We start from the raw sequence: 18,981 nt of genomic DNA on the forward strand, positions 1-18,981 counted from the left end.
GGAGATCAACTAGTCGAGTTTTCTCAATTGCTTAGTCTTTTTTTTTTTTTTTTTGTCATCAAATATTCTTTTATTTTATTTATTTATTTATTTTTTATTTTACTTTACAATTCTGTATTGGTCTTGCCATACATTGACATGAATCCACCACGGGTGCTTAAAGAAGAACATAAGCAGCACTGGTGTAGTTACTGCTATTGGGCCGTGTGTCTAATGGAACCCTGCAGAGCTTCAGAGCCCGTCCTGCTCACAGACACTCACAGCAGACGCTGTCGGGCGCCACCTGACTCCTCCTTCCTGCCGTAGGACTTCTCTTCAGTTTTCCTTCTTCGTGGCCCAGACAGAACACCTTTCTTCCTTCCTCACACAGTGGGACTGCTCCCTTTCTCTCGATTTGGCTCTTCCTCAGAGCCTGTTTCACTGTACACCCCTCTCTGGCATTTTCCCTCTCCTTCTCTTCACTGGCTCCTACCAACATGCAAGCGTTCTCCACAGTAACCACTTTATATCTCCAATTATCAATTTTTCTATCCTGATTTCCACTCTCATCACCCAAGCATCCCTGATTCAACAGTAATTATGCAGTCTTAACTTCTATGGACTGTCTACACTACCTTCCCAAACTCTTTCTTCTTACAAATCTTTCTTTTTTGTTTGTTTGTTTCCATTCCTGCTATCTTTCTAAGCAGCTCACATCCTCTCTCTCTCCCCTCTCCCATCTCCCTCCTCCTGACCTCCCACAGTTTGGCTGTTGCATGCTTCTGCCCAGATGCACCCCCAACAGCTTGAATGTGATGATGTTCAGGACAAGACTCATCTTACCCAAAACTGTTCCTCCTCTTGAGTTCTCTGCTTCACCCAATGGTACCATTTCTTTCTGTGACCTGTGCTTGAAGTCCCCGAGTTACCGTCTTCCCCCTAAAACTGACACCCAAGTCACCGACTAATTCCCATGCTTCCTCTCTCTCTCAGTACATCCAGCCTCATCCAGGCTCTCCTTGCTCTTAGCATGGCTTGTTCATTCACCAGCCACTTACTTCCTAAGAGAAGAGACTCTAGATCTTCACTAGGCCTGGTTCCAGGGACATAACGGATGACAGAGGTATGGTCTTGCTGCAATAACTCCTTTTTCTGGTTATTATCATGTTATATAAATATCACATGAGTAAATATATAATATAAATACAATGTGGTAAGTGCTAAATTCTTCACTGGCCCTTATCACTTATTCCCTCTTTTTAAAGACTTTTCCCACCAAGACTGCACTAACCGTCTTACAAACCCTCGGGGGTCATTCTCCATCCCTGGGTGGTCCTAAGCCATCTCCAGATCAGACTCGCTCTGCCCCCTTTCCTGCCCCGGCTGCTTCCTGTGTGGCCTTGGTCTCACCTGGGCTCCTCCACCTTCTCTCCCTGCTCATGTCAGACCTGTGTTTCAAGGCCCAGCTCAGTTAGGATCCTATCCTTGAGTCTCCTCTGAGCCCTTGCTGGAAGGGACCCCCTTCCTCCCATTTCTGAGCAGTCAGCGCTCATAAACACCACCTGGCCACAATGTGGAAGCCTGTCTCATTGTGAGATTCCTGAAGGTGTGAAGGCATTTCTCATAGAACTGACCACTGTGCCTTAGAGGAAGCTCCCAAGTCTCCTGAACAAAAGGCCAAAATGAATCAACAAGAGGGTCTAAGAGTAGACCCTCTTACTCAGGGCATTGGTCAAGGGGAGGAGGGAAAAGGAGAGCTTCTTCCAGTGGCTCTTTCCCATGTAATTTTATTTGGACCAGAAGTGAAACAGTTCTGAACACAATCATGAACACAGTTCTGAACACAAACACTTCTAGAACTAGGATCACCTCTGTGTTTTGTGTTGAGAAAATCTGTACAACGTGTTGAATTGCGAATTAGGCTTTCTTTGGGGGCAAAATGAGGACTGCAGTGCGGGACAGAGCATTTCAGAGAGCTCTGAAAAACTGCTCTGAGTAGGCAAAGGGAGGAGCTAGGGGGTTTTGCAATAAAGGGCAGGTAGTTTGAATGACAAGAGATGACTGTTATTTAAAGAAACCAGATATCCCAAATTAAGGAATTCAGCACTTCTCTATGTATGGGAAGATGCAAGAGTCTGGGCTCAATGGGATCATTCCCTTGATCGGCACCTCTGCTGTCTGGGGCCAATGTCCTGTGTCTCCACATCCTGAGTTTCCTCGGGGCTCACCCTAGGGAGTGGCTGCAGTCTGACGGCTGCTGGATGGCAGGTGTTCTCTCAGGGCTCACCAGCTCACCATCTGCGATGGCTGCAATTGCTGATAACTGTGACATCCTTTGTTTACTGATATGGCAGGGAATATTCCATTTCTCATCTGTAAGCTGGTCATACTGCTTTTTCAGGCCACTAATGTCTTTCTGTGTTGGTCAGCATGACACAAGAACTTTAACTAAACAAAAACGCTCCCATTTTCCAGTGCCTGTCTCTGTCTGAGCGGCTGATGTTAAGAAAGAGAGTGCTGGATGGAAAGCCCATATTCTGCATCGTTACCTGGTTCCGTGTTCTTTCCAGGGAGGAACAGACATACAGCTGCAGAGTACAATTTGAGCTGCTTTTGTGCCATCTCATTTCCAAATTTGTTTCACAAAGCTCAGTGCACATTGAGTTTCCTGCTAAATTACCATCCTGCTTCGGTTAAGGAGAGCCTGTCATTTCTTACCTTAAACTGCAGCACTCTGTGTACTTAAGTACACAGACAACTTAACTTTCTTACACCAAAGATGCTGAATTCACATATAAATGGGAGATATTTATATTGAGTAGAAAACCATTAGGAAAAAGAGACATTCTTAAAGTAACAAAACTGAGTTTAGTAAATGATTCATGGTCAAGGAGGATATTTAAAATATTTAATTATCATATGGAATGGGGACCATCCAATCAGAATGGATGCCTGAACAACAGGAATGGAAATCAACTTTAAATAATGAATACAGTTATTCCCCTACAGTACAGTTCCATATTAGCACATGGCACAAATGATTTCTTTGTAACGCCACCTCTTATGCTCTTCCATTACATCTACAGGGAACCACAGAGAACTGGCCTTCAGATGCCCATTAGATAACTTTACAAATAAATGATCATGGATGCTGAATATCTACCCCTGGGGCAAAATTAGCAAAAAGGCGATCTAGGAATGTCAGGAACAATCGTTATTCTGCTGGTTCAGGAGCTTACTGCCCACGCTTATGGTGGTACCTGCAGGAGAGAGGGAATGACTTTGCTAAGCTCACTCTGTAAATGCCTTTTTTTTCTCACAAAAAGAGTACCAATTTTCAACATTTCTAGGCCTACTGATATTGTATGAGGTATTAACTATGGTGAAGGGGATCTAGCAGATGAAACACTGCTTTTCTGTCAACCACTCAGAGAAACTGAGAAATTTGTTCAACCCACAGAAAACCTGCTGCTCTTGAGTTTTATGGAGCCATGAAAACTGGCAAAATTAACAGTTCTAAATATCTGCATCAAAGTTTCGAAAACTGCTGGAACAGATAAGGAGCCCAGACAACTCCCTCTTACCTTTCTTGGCCTCCAGGCCAGCCCCCAGGGCAGCTGTGGTGGTTGGCCTGAGCTCCGAGCTGCTCTGAGGGGTCACATTCGCTTTGGCTGTGTTGGCTTTCCCTTTCTTGTCGTTCTTTGAAGTGTCACTGGGCACGTCGGCGATGTCACTCTGGAACAGGAATGCTTATATTGACCCAAATGAATGCCACCGAGAAGTCAGATGTCTTGCACATTCTCCCTTCTACTGAACCCAGTCTGTACCATCAACTGCTCCTCTGTATTCTAGCCTTTACTCCCTAAATAGATCTTTGCTTCGGGAGTAAACATATGGTTTCCTCAGATCTGACCCCAAAGAGGAAGCCAAGGAAAGCAGATGCAGCTCCTTTGTAATAAGCAGGCTACACCTTCTTTTTTTTCAAGCTACTGGAGAGATTTCTGTTTCCATTCTAAACTGAGGAGTAAGGGGAACTTTAAAGACAAGGAGTGAAACACCACAATGGTACACTGGCATTGAAGGCTGGATATAAGACTAGTAAAAAGTAAACAATAGTAAATGCCAATTTTTTTTATTCACGGATTTAGGTGAACTGGTATTTCAGTGTCTCACAAAAGCATCCTATATTTAAATGTTCCTAAAAGCATTACATTTCTAATGGGGCCAGGGTCCCCAGATGTGAGTGAAGCCATAGTAATGAAGTGGGTCACATTTTATTAAATATGCTACATCCTCACAGCCTTTTGAAACGGTTTTGTTGACATGAAAGTTCAGTTTCAAAACCACCTTTGAACTTGTTCTATTAATTTGCGACTTGGTATTACTCTTGTAATCAGCCAGACAACGTTTCCCCACTCAGCTGTCTTTTCTTGGCCACTGCTACCTGTCTTAACTGACTGTTGCTACTCACAGTTTCAATGCCCATAGCTCTCATTTGATCCGCTCTCTTTTCCGTAATGGAAAGAAATTTCTTTGGATCTGATAAAGCATCCACAATATCTGCAGGGAAAAAAGTCACCGAGCTGTGAATTCTCTGTTTTACTGAAACACCTAAGAAAATTCAGCTAATAAACCACTCATCACCTCCAACTCCCACAATGCCTTCCGTTATGTACCTCTTCCTAGGACTTTGTAAAACAAGCTAGATAAACACAGTCGGTTGCTGAAAGCAAAAATAAAATAAGGAAGGGCAAGAATAAAAGGCCAGATGAGTTTCTTAATTTCCCTTTAATTTTCTCCCAAATAAAGAACACAGGGAGACAAGGCAAGCTATGTGAATGGCTTTGGGGTCTGATGCTGAACTTGTGGACTTTGAATAAGGTGACTAATGCTTCCAGACTCAGTTTCTTTGTATGAAAATTAGGACTGAGAGCACTCACCCTGTTCACAGTGCAGGAGCGGCACTGTGAATGTTCAGGGAATAAGTACCTGGAGCACAGTAGATGCCACCAGCAGAGTCTTATAAGATACAGAAGCTAATGCATCTTTAAAGCCCATTTTAATTCCATGTAGATAAAAAGAAATATTTCTCCAGTGTTTTCTCTGCTATAACTTGCACTCAAAGTTTCATCTTTTATATAACTTCATTAGAAGAGTTCCAAGTATTTTCAAACAGACTTTCATATAATTTTACATAACTTGTCAGTACTATAGAGGGAATCATTATTTTTATAACCTTAAAACAGTACAACACCTACAACTTTTAAAAGTTGTATATTAAAAAATTTCCCCCTAGCAGAATCACCTTCCTAATTACATTCATATGATTAAAAATTTTTTTCTTACATTTTTTTCTCTTTTAAAATGGAAAATAGTATACACACAGGTTAAACATTCAAATGTATAACACTAAAAGTAAACATCTTTTCTCCCACCCATTCCACATCCAGCAAGTAAACTAGTGCTATCCATCTCTTATATCTTTCTATCTTTTAAAAGGCCTCAAATGGGTTCATAGTAGTTTTTTTTTTCCCTAGAAATGCTATTTTTAAAATTTTAAAGTGTTAATGCAGTTCACATCAACATTTCTGCTTCATTTCCGCTCCTTTACTGCCTGACGTGGGGGCAGGGACTGCTTCAGCTGCTCTGCCCTCGTTTTCTCTGTGATGACCAAGGTGTAAAAGTAAGTGCCGCATCAAACTTGAAACTTCACATTATCCTTACTTTTCTTCATTTTTCTTTAAAGAACTTTTTACTCTTTAAAATTTTTTATTTATTTTTAATTGAAGGGTAATTGCTTTACGGATTCAGTTTTTTATACGTGTTTTTTTCTGTTTGTTTAACTTCACATATCTTAAAAAACACTTCCATATCAGCAATACAGGTCTCCTACATTATTTTTGAGGGCTACCTAAATATTCCATATGTTGATTGGCCATAACTTGCCTAACTAGCTTCCTCTTGATGGACCACTCTCTTACTTCCAGTTCATTGATGTTATAAATAGTACTCTAGGGAATGTCTGTGAACATGTCATAGTATACTTTTGCCTATGCTCATAGGATAAGTTTCTGGGAGTCAGAATGATGCATAAAGGTATTTGTCCTTTTGGGAGTCCTTGCCAAATTGCTCTTCATGGAATTTTTTTCTCCTGTCAGGGGTGGATAAGAAGGTTTGATTCTATTTATTACTCATAGTCCCTGAGAAATCTTTGACTTATAATGGGGAATATCAACAAATTAGCCCTTAAAGTTTGCTCAGGAAAAATCACAGAAGTTTTTAGAAGTTAATGTTCTAGGAATGTATTTATCTGTGTTGGTGGTATAGTGATAAAGAATTTGCCTGCCAATGTAGGAGACACTAGAGACGTGGGTTCAATCCCTGGGTTGGGAAGATACCCTGAAGAAGGAAATGGCAATCCAATTCAATATTCTTGCCTGGAAAATTCCAAGGACAGAGGAGACTGGCAGGCTATAGTCCAATGGGTTGTAAAGAGTCAGACACGACTGAACACAGAGGACAGGAGCTCTTTAATCATGGAAATTTTCCAACATGTGCAAAAATAGACAAATAAAATAACTCCTCATATATTGATGATGAAGTCCCAACAATTATGAACAGTTTTTGCCATACTTCCTTTCTCTAAAATTCCCTTTTTTCCTTTCTCTCTTTTTTCTCTGCTGAAATATTTTAAGGTAAATTCCAGACTCCTAAGTATTTATATATCTCTAAATAAGAAGGGAGATTTTTTCAGGGCCAACCTTACCAGTATGAACAAAATTTGCACTAATTCCTTACTATGATATAATACATGGCCCATCTAACAGGAAAAGACCCCAATACTGGGAAAGATAGAATGCAAAAGGAGAAAGGGGTGGCAGAGGGTGGGATAGTTAGATAGCATCACCAACTCAATGGACATGAATTTGAGCAAACTCCAGAAGACAGTGGAAGACTGAGAGGGCTGGTGTGCTGCAGTCCATGGGGTCACAAAGAGTTGGACTTAGCGGATGAACAACAAAAATTCCCCTTATTTACAATTAGTTTGTTTCAATCAAGATACAAAATCTGTACGATGTCTCTGATACTTATGTGCCTTAAATGTTTTTTTAACCTAGAAAAGATCCTTCTACAATTTATTGTTCTTAATGCATAGACTTGTGGAGGAGACAGGTCAGGTATCCTATAAAATGTCCCATGTTCCAATACTTTCTTGTGTGTCACTTAGCTCTATGGCATGACTTTTTCTCGACTTTTTCATGACGGTTCAGGAGGTGCTATGACCTCATATAGATTGTTTGGAGGCAGAGAGAGCCTGGTTGCTTGTTGTGCTGCTAAACCCACCGAGGACTGACTCACAGATGCCTCCTCTTTCCACCCGTCCACACTCCCAGGGGGCAAAGCAAAGCACAGATAGTCACCCTGAACTTGCCCACCTTTCCTTTGAGAAGATCTATATGACGTGGTCTCCCCATACGTTCCCATGTTGGATCAACTTTGCCTTGGCTTCCCACCAGCACGTTTTAATGGATGACCCATGGGAATGGCTTGTTAGAATATAAATACTTGCTTATTGTTAATGATATACAATCAATATATCAATATCATTGAAGAAAGCATATGACATTTTTGAAGGGCAACTCATAGTCCTTCCAGTAGTAACAACAAATAATTCTTTAATCACTTAGAGCTAAATACAAAACTAATAAAACAAATTATTAAAGAATGAAATGAACCATAATTCTTCCATCCTAACCAAGCTTCTTTCCTTTTTGCGAAATTTTTCCATATGAATACATATTTTACATGGTTTAGTTAACATTGTATAATCTGTTAAGAGTTGGTTCTTTAAAAAGATGAACAAAATAAACTTTAGCCAGACTCACAAGAAAAGAAAGAGTGATAATTAAAAAAAAAACAATAAAATCAGAAATGAAAGAAGAAAAGTTATAACTGACACCACAGAAAGACAAAAGATCATAAGAAATTACTGTGGACACCTATACACCAATAAAATGGACAACCATTATATACCAATAAAATGGACAACCTAGATTGTTTTGGGCTCCAAAATCACTGCAGATGGTGATTGCAGCCATGAAATTAAAAGACGCTTACTCCTTGGAAGAAAAGTTATGACCAACCTAGATAGCACATTCAAAAGCAGAGACATTACTTTGCCGACTAAGGTCAGTCTAGTCAAAGCTATGGTTTTTCTAGTAGTCGTGTATGGAGGTGAGAGTTGGACTGTGAAGAAGGCTGAGCGCCGAAGAATTGATGCTTTTGAACTGTGGTGATGGAGAAGACTCTTGAGAGTCCCTTGGACTGCAAGGAGATCCAACCAGTCCATTTTGAAGGAGATCAGCCCTGGGATTTCTTTGGAAGGACTGATGCTAAAGCTGAAACTCCAGTACTTTGGCCACCTCATGCGAAGAGTTGACTCATTGGAAAAGACTCTGATGCTGGGAGGGATTGGGGGCCAGAGGAAAAGGGGATGACAGAGGATGAGATGGCTGGATGGCATCACTGACTCGATGGCCGTAAGTCTGAGTGAACTCCGGGAGTTGGTGATGGACAGGGAGGCCTGGCATGCTGCGATTCATGGGGTCGCAAAGAGTCGGACACGACTGAGCGACTGAACTGAACTGAGAAGAAATGAATAAATCTCCAGAAATGTGCAAACTTAAGACTGAATACAAAGAAATAAAAAATGTAAACAAACCAATTACTTGCAATGAAATCCGTAACAATAATAATAAAAAGAAATTCCATACAAACTAAAGTCTAGGACCAGAGGGCTTCATGGGTGAATTCTACCAAACATTTAGAGAAGAGTCAACACCTATTTTTCTCAAACTAGCCAACAAATTTCAGAGGGAAGAATATTTCTGAACTCATTCTACAAGGCCAGCCTCACCCTGATACCAAAACCAGACAGAGAATCACACAAAAAAGATCATAGACCAGTATCACTGATGAACATAGATACAAAAATCTTCAAGAAAATATTAGCAAATCAAATTCAACAATACATTAAAAAGATCATATACCATGATCATTGGGATTTATGCTAGTGATGCAAAGATGGCTCAATATCTGCAAATCAGCATGATGGGTTACATTAACAACCTGAAGAATAAAAGTAACAATCATTTCAATAGATGCAGAAGAACTTTTCACAAAATTCAACGTCCACTTATGATTCTATTAACTAATAGAGTCTTTACACATGTAATCAGTTACGGACTGAGATGAGACCATTCTGGATTAGGGTTGGTCCTAAATCCCATGACTGGTATATTTATAAGAAGAGAACAGGACACACAGAGATATAAAGAAAGGCCAGGTTTTGGTGGAGGCAGACTGCAGCAATCAGGAGATGCTGTGAAGAGAAAAGGAAGGATGTTTTCAAGTCTCGAGGGAGCATGGCCTTGCCAGGTCCTTGGTTTCAAACTTCTAGCTTCCAGAACTGTGAGAGAATAAGTTTCTATTCTTTCAAGTCTACCAGTTTGCGGTAAATCTGTTTACCAACAGGACTGAGAAATAAAAATTCTGCTACTTAAATTCTTGGGTATCCATCTTTCATGTGTGCTTAAGCTCGCAAAGCTTTATCATTGTTAAGGAGGCCCCATCAGCCCCTGGACATTCACAGGTCAGGCCATGAGTCCATCCTGGGGAAAGTGAATTTAAATCCTGCGGTATTCTTCCTGTTTACTGTGGCAATGTCTTGACCTCGGCCTGGAGGACTGATTCTGATCTCAGTTCAGTTCAGTTCAGTTGCTCAGTCATGTCCGACTCTTTGTGACCATGAATCGCAACACGCCAGGCCTCCCTGTCCATCACCAACTCCTGGAGTTCACTCAGACTCATGTCCATCAAGTCAGTGATGCCATCCAGCCATCTCATCCTCTGTCGTCCCCTTCTCCTCCTGCCTCCAATCCCTCCCAGCATCAGAGTCTTTTCCAATGAGTGAACTCTTCCCATGAGGTGGCCAAAGTACTGGTATTTCAGCTTTAGCATCATTCCTTCCAAAGAAATCCCAGGGCTGATCTTCAGAATGGACTGGTTGGATCTCCTTGCAGTCCAAGGGACTCTTCTCAAGATTCTTCTCCAACACCACAGCTCAAATGCATCAATTCTTCGGCGCTCAGCTTTCTTCACAGTCCAACTCTCACATCCATACATGACCACAGGAAAAACCATAGCCTTGACTAGATGGACCTTTGTTGGCAAAGTAATATCTCTGCTTTTCAATATGCTATCTAGGTTGGTCATAACTTTCCTGATCTAGACTTATATAAAATATAGCTATAAAACATTCTGTAAACGAAGTTGCATATTGTTTTGTACTAATGGACAAGCTGACTGAGAGGCCCTTATCCACCATCTGCTGTAGGATTATGTAGAAGTAGCCTCAATTACACAACAAAATAAGATGCTTCAGATTTACCCATTAGTTGGATGAATATCATTACTTAAATCTATCTTCTATTACCAGTATTAACAAGTCTAGAAACTGCTGGGAAGTTATGTCTCCAGATCCTGAAACTCTGCTTTATCATTGGAGATATAATGAGATATCTTATTTGCAGTTATACATTCATTTAAAAAATGGACAACATGCAATATAATAGAATTCAATAATAAATTCAGTTTAATAGTATTCTTTGGTTTCCCCAGTGACTCAGACAATAAAGAATCTGCCTACAAAGTGGGAGACCTGGGTCAATTCCTGGGTTGGGAAGATCCCCTGGAGGAGGGCATGGCAAGCCACTCCCAGAATTCTTGCCTGGAGAATCCCATGGACAGAGGAGCTTGGCAGGCTATGGTCCATGGCGTCACAAAGAGTCGGATACCACTAAACATGCTGCTGCTGCTGCTAAGTCACTTCAGTCGCGTCCAACACTGTTCGACCCATAGACGGCAGCCCACCAGGCTCCCCCGTCCCTGGGATTCTCCAGGCAAGAACACTGGAGTGGGTTGCCATTTCCTTCTCCAATGCATGATGACTAAGCACAATAGTGTTCGTGGTCAAATGGCAACAAAATTACAGAAAGTGTATATAAGGCTCATTCAAATTCAACCACAAGACACAAAAAGGAGATTAAAAAAGGGCTAAATGTTTGAACCAGGCTTAGATTAGCAGGTTATCTGAAACAGGTGATCATTCCTGGCAGTTTTGAATTGTGAATTAGATACTTCTGTAACACATAATTTTGCCACATGGTGGCAGGTGGCAGAAGCAGCTACTGCATATCTGAAACAGTTCCGCCAAAATTATCCGACCAAGGACAAAGGGGCTCAGGATTAGGGAGCCAGTGCCTGTCCTACATACACACTTTTAGATGATTTTTCTATTGTATCTCAGTTTCTCCTCTGACCAGTGACATATACATTTGAGTTTTAAATATATACTTTGTATACACACATATGTACAGGCACATAAAAATCAGTTTCCTTTGAGAGGCAATATATATGCATATATTATGTACATTCAAATATATAATTGATTTTTATACTGCCTATCAAAGAAACTGATTTTAATAATCACATTTAAAATGATGTATAACCAGAAAGTGAGAAGCCATGCCTCAAATATATCATACTTGTATAGCCTTGCATAATTCTGAAAATGTTATTCATTTTTTCCTTGCCTCAGCCCGGAAAAAAATTATTTCAGGAAACAGTTAAACAAATCTGGCATATTCTTGGCCAGAGTGCTACATGTTCTTGGTCAAAGTGTTGCATATTCAAGTAAACTTGGAATCTTTCTTTGGTGCCAATCTGACATTTCACAGGCCGTCAGCCCTCACACTGGAGGAACACTGTGCCTGGCTGCCCCACTGTGTAGTTCAGTGCTCCACAGGACAAACCAGTGTAGCAAGAATTAATTTTAAATGTGGATTAACAGTGGCGGAGTGTGAATAGGTTTGTCTAAGGACCGGCCACACTGAACATTCAACAGGGAAGGGCTGTATGCACACAAAGTTATAACTGTATAAACCCACAAGAGTGAGCTAAAATTTCCCAGATACTTAGCTCTGGAACCTTTCTTTTTAAAAATAAATCAATCTGCCTTTTCTCACTTGCTCCTTTCTTCTGGTCTTAACGCAAGTCTCATTTGTATTTTTTAAAAAATACCAGCTATTTTGGCGTTTAGGGCCATTTCCATTCCCTTCATGGGTCACAGCCTGGTGTGGCAAAGGGACTTGCATAGCTCAAGGAAGCTATGAGCCAAGTCACGCAGGGGCACCCGTGCTGGATGGGTCATGGTGAAGAGTTCTGACAAACTGTGGTCCACTGGAGGAGGAAATGGCAAACCACTCTAGACTTTTTGCCATGAGAACTCCATGAGCAGTACACAATGGCAAAAAGACAGGATACTGGAAGATGAGGTCCCCATGTCAGAAGGTGCCCAGTATGCTACTGGGGAAGAGCAGAGGGCTGCTGCTAGTAGCTCCAGAAAGAATGAAGTGCCTGGGCCAAAGTGGAAATGATGCTCAGTTGTGGATGCGGCTGGTAATGAAAGTCAAGTCTGAAGCTGTGAAAAACAATATTGCATAGGAACCTGGAATGTTAGTAAATTGCACACGGTCAAGCAGGACTTGTACAATTTATCGCAGGCGTGCTGCGATTCATGGGGTCGCAAAGAGTCAGACACAGCTGAGAGACTGAACTGAACTGAAGCAGGACATGGCAAGACTGAACACTGATATCTTAAGGACTTGGTAAACTCAAATCAATTGGAATGGGTGAATTTAATTCAGCGGACCATTATACCTACTACTGGAATGGGTGAATTTAATTCAGATGACCATTATATCTACTACTGTGGGCAAGAATTCCTTAGAGGAAACGGAGTAGCCACCATAGTCAACTAAAGAGTCTGAAATGCAGTACTTGGGTGCAGTCTCAAAAATGACAGAATGATCTCCTTTCCGGGCAAACCATTCAACATCACAGTAATCCAAGTCTATGCTCCCACCACTGATGCTGAAGAAGCTGAGGTTGACTGGTTCTATAAAGACCTACACACCTTCTAGAATTAACACCCCAAAAAGATGTCCTTTTCATCATAGGGGACTGGAATGCAAAAGTAGGAAGTCAAGAGATACCCAGAGGAACAGGCAAGTTTGCCCTTGGAGTACAGAATGAAGCAGGGCAAAGGCTAACAGAGTTTTGTCAAGAGAACATGCTGGTCATAGCAAACAACCTTTTCCAACAACACAAGAGATGACTCTACACATGGACATCACCAGATGGTCACTTTAGTACTAAAATCCGATTGACTATGTTCTTTGCAGCCAAAGATGGAGAAGCTCTATACATACAGTAAAAACAAGATCTGGAGCTGACTGTGTCTCAGATCATGCGCACCTTATTGCAAAATTCAAGCTTAATTTGAAGAAAGTAGGGAAAACCACTTGGCCACTCAGGTATGACCTAAATCAAATCCCGTATACAGTGGAGATAATGAATGGATTCAGGGGATTAGATTTGGTAGACAGAGTGCCTGAAGAACTATGAGTCAAGGCTTGTAACATTCTACAGGATGTGGTGACCAAAACCATCCCCAGGAATAAGAAATGAAAGAAGGCAAAGTGGTTGTCTGAGGAGGCTTTACAAATAGCTGAGAAAGAAGAGAAGCAAAAGGGAAGGGAGAAAGGGGAAGAAGATATATCCATCTGAATGCAGAGTTTCAGAAAATAGCAAGGAGAGATAAGAAAGTATTTTAAAGTGAACAATGTAAAGAAAGAATGGGAAAGACTAGAGATCTCTTCAAGAAAATTAGAGATACCAAGGGAATATTTCATGCAAGGATGGGGACAATAAAGGACAGAAATGGTAAGGACCTAACAGAAGCAGAAGAGATTAAGAAAAGGTGGCAAGAATACACAGAAGGACAATACAAAGTAAGTCTTACTGACCTAAATAACCACGATAGTGTGATCACTCACCTAGAGCCAGACATCCTGGAGTGTGAAGTCCAGTGAGTCTTAGGAAGCATTACTAATAATATGAACAAAGCTAGTGGGGGTGATGGAATTCCAGCTGAGCTATTTCAAATCCTAAAAGATGATGCTATTAAAGTCCTGTACTCAGTATGTCAGGTTATTTGGAGAACTCAGCAGAGGCCAAAGGACTGGAAAAGGTCAGTTTTCATTCCAATCACAAAGAAGGGTAATGCTAAAGAATGCTCAAACTACTGGACAATTGCACTCATTTCACTTGCTCATACTATGCTCAAAATCCTTCAAGCTAGGCTTCAACAGTACGTTAACCGAGAACTTCTAGATGTACAGTTTAGAAGAGAAGAACCAGAGATACAAATTGCCAACATTCACGGGATCACAGAGAAAGCAAAGGAATTCCAGAAAAAATGTCTACTTCCACTTCATTGACTACAGTAAAGCCTTTGACTGTGTGGATTACAACAAACTGTGGAAAATGTTTAAAGAGATGGGAATACTAGACCACATTACTTGTCTTCTGAGAAACGTGTATGCAGGTAAAGACACAACAGTTAGAACCAGACATGGAATAATGGACTAGTTCAAAATTGGGAAAGGAGTATGACAAGGCTATATATTGTTACCCTGCTTAATTTCCATGCAGAGTACATCATACAAAATGCCAGGCTGGATGAATCACAAACTGGAATCAAGACTGCCAAGAGCCATATCAACAACCTCAGATATGCAGATAATACCATTCTAATGGCAGAAAGTAAAGGAACTAAAGAGCCTCTTGATGAGGGGGAAAGAAGTGGGGAATAAAGCTGGCTTAAAACTCAGCATTCAAAAAAGTAAGATCATGGCATCCAGTCCCATCACTTCATGGCAAATAGATGGGGAAAAAGTGGAAACAGCGACAGATTTTATTTTCTTGAGCTCCAAAATTACTGTAGACAGTGACTGTAGCCATGAAATTAAAAGATGCTTGCTTGTTCCTTGCAAGGGAAGTTATGACAAACCTGGACAGAGTATTAAAAAGCAGATATCACTTTGCTGACAAAGGTCCATATAATCAAAGTATTGTTTTACCAGCAGACATGTATGGATATGAGTTAGACTATAAAGGCTGAACACCAAAGAACTGATGGTTTCGAATTGTGGTGCTGGAGATGATTCTTAAGAGTCCCTTGGACTGCAAGGAGATCAAACCAGTCAATCCTAAAGGAAATCAACTCTGAGTATTCATTGGAAGGACTGATGCTAAAGGTGATGCTCCAGCTCTTTGGCCACCTGATGCATAGAGCTGACTCACTGGGAAAGTCCCTGACACTGGGCAAGATTGAAGGCAACAGGAGAAGCAGGTGGCAGAGGATGAGATGGTAGATAACGTCACTGACATGCATTTGAACAAACTCTGGGAGATGGTGGAGGACAGAGGAGCCTGGCATGCTACAACCCAAAGGGTCACAAAGAGTCATCACAATTTAGTGCCTGAAAAACAACAATCTAGACCTTGAAATACATATGCAGATGAGTGCAGCCATGAAATTAAAAGACGCTTACTCCTTGGAAGAAAAGTTATGACCAACCTAGATAGCATATTCAAAAGCAGAGACATTACTTTGCCAACTAAAGTCCATCTAATCAAAGCTATGGTTTTTCCAGTGGTCATGTATGGATGTGAGAGTTGGACTGTGAAGGCTGAGTGCTGAAGAATTGATGCATTTGAACTGTGGTGCTGGAGAAGACTCTGGAGAGTCCCTTGGACTGCAAGGAGATCCAACCAGTCCATTCTGAAGGAGATTAGCCCTGGGATCTCTTTGGAAGGAATGATGCTAAAGCTGAAACTCCAGTACTTTGGCTACCTCATGCGAAGAGTTGACTCATTGGAAAAGACCCTGATGCTGGGAGGGATTGGGGGCTGGAGGAGATGGGGACAAAAGAGGATGAGATGGCTGGATGGCATCACTGACTCGATGTCCGTGAGTCTGAGTGAACTCCAGGAGTTGGTGATGGACAGGGAGGCCTGGTGTGCTGCGATTCATGGGGTCGCAAAGAGTCAGACACAACTGAGAGACTGAACTGAACTGAACTGAACACTTCTTGATGCAACAAATCCACTTGAAAGAATTCATCTGTAGGAAATAATCACTAATATTCCCAAAGCTTTACATTTAGGGTTCTTAGATGCAATCCTGTTCATAAGAAAGAAAAGTAGAATTAACTTCAATACATCAACAACATGATAAATTATAGCATACATAAAATGGAATCTCAAGCACACAATAAAAATGTCAAGAAATGGGAAAAAATACTCTAAAAATTATGAAAAGAATTGCCTCTGAAATATGAATGTAAATGGGACACCACAGTAAGATCCAATTTTATTAAAAAGTAAAGAGAATAATGAGATAGGGAGTAGAGACCCATATGGTAACAGAGTTCATTCTGGGCATTGGATGAATGACCCTTTTAAAATTTTTATGTCATCAAAATTTTTTTCTGATATGTAGCTACTTTGCTTTTTACAGAGTAAAACCTACTAAACATATTAGTAGAATAAATGAAAGCATCCATATTTTCTTTCTTTAGCTACATAAAAATCTGGAGATGTTTATCGACCACTTTCTTTTTTTCCCCCAGAAACTGCTGAAGTGCAATGGTGCAGAATTTCATTTTGAACTTTTTCCTATAGAATCAACAAAGACTGTAAATGTTCTAGTGAACAGGGGGTCTATTGATCACCTGGTGTGCTGGTTCAGCACATTAATGTTCAGACATGAATGTGGGAGGTTAGGTAAGCACATGAAATATAAACACACTGCGGGAATCAAGAGGCTTGTCAAGAAGACTGGAAATTTGGAAAAAGTTCTCATATTCTTATTTTGTTATTTTCAGGTAAGTTCCTTAAATAAACCCTCAGAATGTCTGTCTTTGGTTTCTTCACATATGTGAGAAATGGCCAGAGAATTCTGAATAAACAGTCTTTGAACATCAAATCTGGGGCTAAGACATCAACTGCAGAATCCCATCAAAGATAATGTCATACAGAAATTTCAATTGCTTTTGAGAGAAATGCTACAATGATAACTTAGGAAAGAATAGTTACAAGACTATTTTTAAAGATGTCAATCAATACTTATAAATATTGACACTAGCCATAAAACTACATGATAAACACAGATATTCCTTCAGCATACACCTGCATATGCTCACATCTACTCTAAACAATTTCACATTTCTGGACCCCATTTTTGTAAAGCGCTTGGCACAAAGCAGGAGCTCTAAAAACTGTATCTTTCCCTTTTCTATTCGAATAGCCCATTTCCCTAGAATGAGTCAGAGTTTCATTTGAAAAGTAACACGTATAAAGGCAAAACCTTTGTCTTCCAATACATTTATTTATATAACTATCTTTAAAATGCACTAGGTATTATGCACCACTGCTTTCTAAGTGCAAATATGTGGAACAAGACTGAATCCATCTGCTGATGCCCCGTGGCCATCACGTGCTCCTGAGCACCCATACAGGTCCTATGTCTCTTTTCTGCCCTGCTCACCCGGCCCACAGCACCCCATCCCAGCGTCTGCCACGTGCTCATAATTGTTACTCTGTGTTGTGACCTGTAATAGGCTTCTTTTTTTAAGAAAAAACAAAGGGAAAGAGGAAGCAATCTTTACTCTCAATTTTGCAATTGAAAAATCCTCATGGCCGACTTTACTTTTGGAACCCACAACTGGGTTGTTAATGTTGAGTATTAGTTGCAGAAACTCTGTCCTCCAGAGAAGACTGCATTAATAAAAACACAAAACAAAATCACCCAAAGCTCCTCAAACTAGAATAGCATAGAAACCGAGCTGCGTCTGGGGCCACACACTCCTGTGTACGCACATGGCAGGCGTGCCCTGCTGTGTCATACACTGTGATGGTAAGCACACATCACCGGAGGCTGTGAGGGAAACAACATCAGCACCTCTACAGGCCAGAAGATGGGCGGGGGGGGGGGGTTTGCTGATAGGCGGTAACACTATCTCCAGGTAACCTGGCTAGCAGTGGAGAGTCAGGACTTGAATCCTTGTTAATTTGATGTACTTTGCTGTACTATTGTTTTTTTATGATTCAATGAACTCTTGAGAATATAGAGGATCTTTGTTTACCTTTAATGTTCTTGGCTCAGTTGGGGGTTATAAAAAGTTAATATGTGGGTTTACCAGAATCCTATGACTTGGGGCTTCCCTGAGAGCTCAGCTGGTAAAGAATCCGCTTGCCATGTGGGAGACCTGGGTTCAGTCCCTGGGTTGGGAAGATCTGCTGGAGAAGGGATCTTAAAGCACTCCAGTATTCTTGGGCTTCCCTGGTGGCTCAGCTGGTGAACAATCAGCCTGCAATGTGGGAGACCTGGTTTGATCTCTGGGTTGGGAAGATCCCCTGGAGAAGGGAAAGGCTACCCACTCCAGTATTCTTGCCTGGAGAATTCCATAGACTACCATCCATGGGATCGCGAAGAATCAGACATGACCGAGCAACCTTCACTTTCACTTTAAGACTTTGTCCAACTTTGATTCCTCCCATTGATGACTTTGGGCTTCCCCGATAGCTCAGTTGGTAAGGAATCCGCCTGTAATGCAGGATATCCCTGTTCAATTCCTGGGTTGGAAAGATTTGCTGGAGAAGGGACAGGCTACCCACTCCAGTATTCTTAGGCTTCCCTGGTGTCTCAGCTGGTAAAAAATCTGCCTGCAATGTGGGAGACCTGGCTTTGATCCCTGGCTTGGGAAGATCTGCTCGAGAAGGGAAAGGCTACCCACTCCAGTATTCTGGCCTGGAGAATTCCATGGGGTCCATGGGGTCACATGGAGAAGTCCATGGGGTCACAAAGAGTCAGATATTACTGAGTGATTTTCACTTTCAATTTCATTGATGTCTTTGGTGTAACCAAAGGCGGTCTTCTATGGCCTGATGACTGGGAATTTTTTGTGAAATTGAACTCCCCTGGAGATTTTGGGGGAAAGTCCAGGAATGTTGATAATGGAGTTCAATTTAAAC

The 18,981-nt window shown here is 41.2% G+C and overlaps 1 protein-coding gene across 7 annotated transcripts in view; it reads right to left on the reverse strand.

The window, feature by feature from the left end:
- Nucleotides 1–18,981, reverse strand: part of PLCB4 (phospholipase C beta 4) — a 478,191-nt gene that overhangs the window by 42,921 nt on the left and 416,289 nt on the right. For 4 of the 7 annotated variants that reach the window (XM_040248318.1, XM_040248319.1, XM_040248316.1 and 1 more), the window contains 2 exons: nt 4,451–4,539; nt 3,564–3,714 (listed from right to left, as the gene is read on the reverse strand). In XM_040248318.1, the coding sequence (XP_040104252.1) occupies nt 3,564–3,714; nt 4,451–4,539 (240 nt within the window). Of the gene's footprint in view, nt 1–3,218; nt 3,240–3,563; nt 3,715–4,450; nt 4,540–18,981 lie in introns of all 7 variants that reach the window. The other 3 variants (XM_040248315.1, XM_040248317.1, XM_040248314.1) reach the window with 1 other exon arrangement.

This window comes from Oryx dammah, unplaced genomic scaffold, assembly GCF_014754425.2.
Source record: "Oryx dammah isolate SB20612 unplaced genomic scaffold, SCBI_Odam_1.1 HiC_scaffold_10, whole genome shotgun sequence".
In the NCBI taxonomy this organism is placed as follows: domain Eukaryota; kingdom Metazoa; phylum Chordata; class Mammalia; order Artiodactyla; family Bovidae; genus Oryx; species Oryx dammah.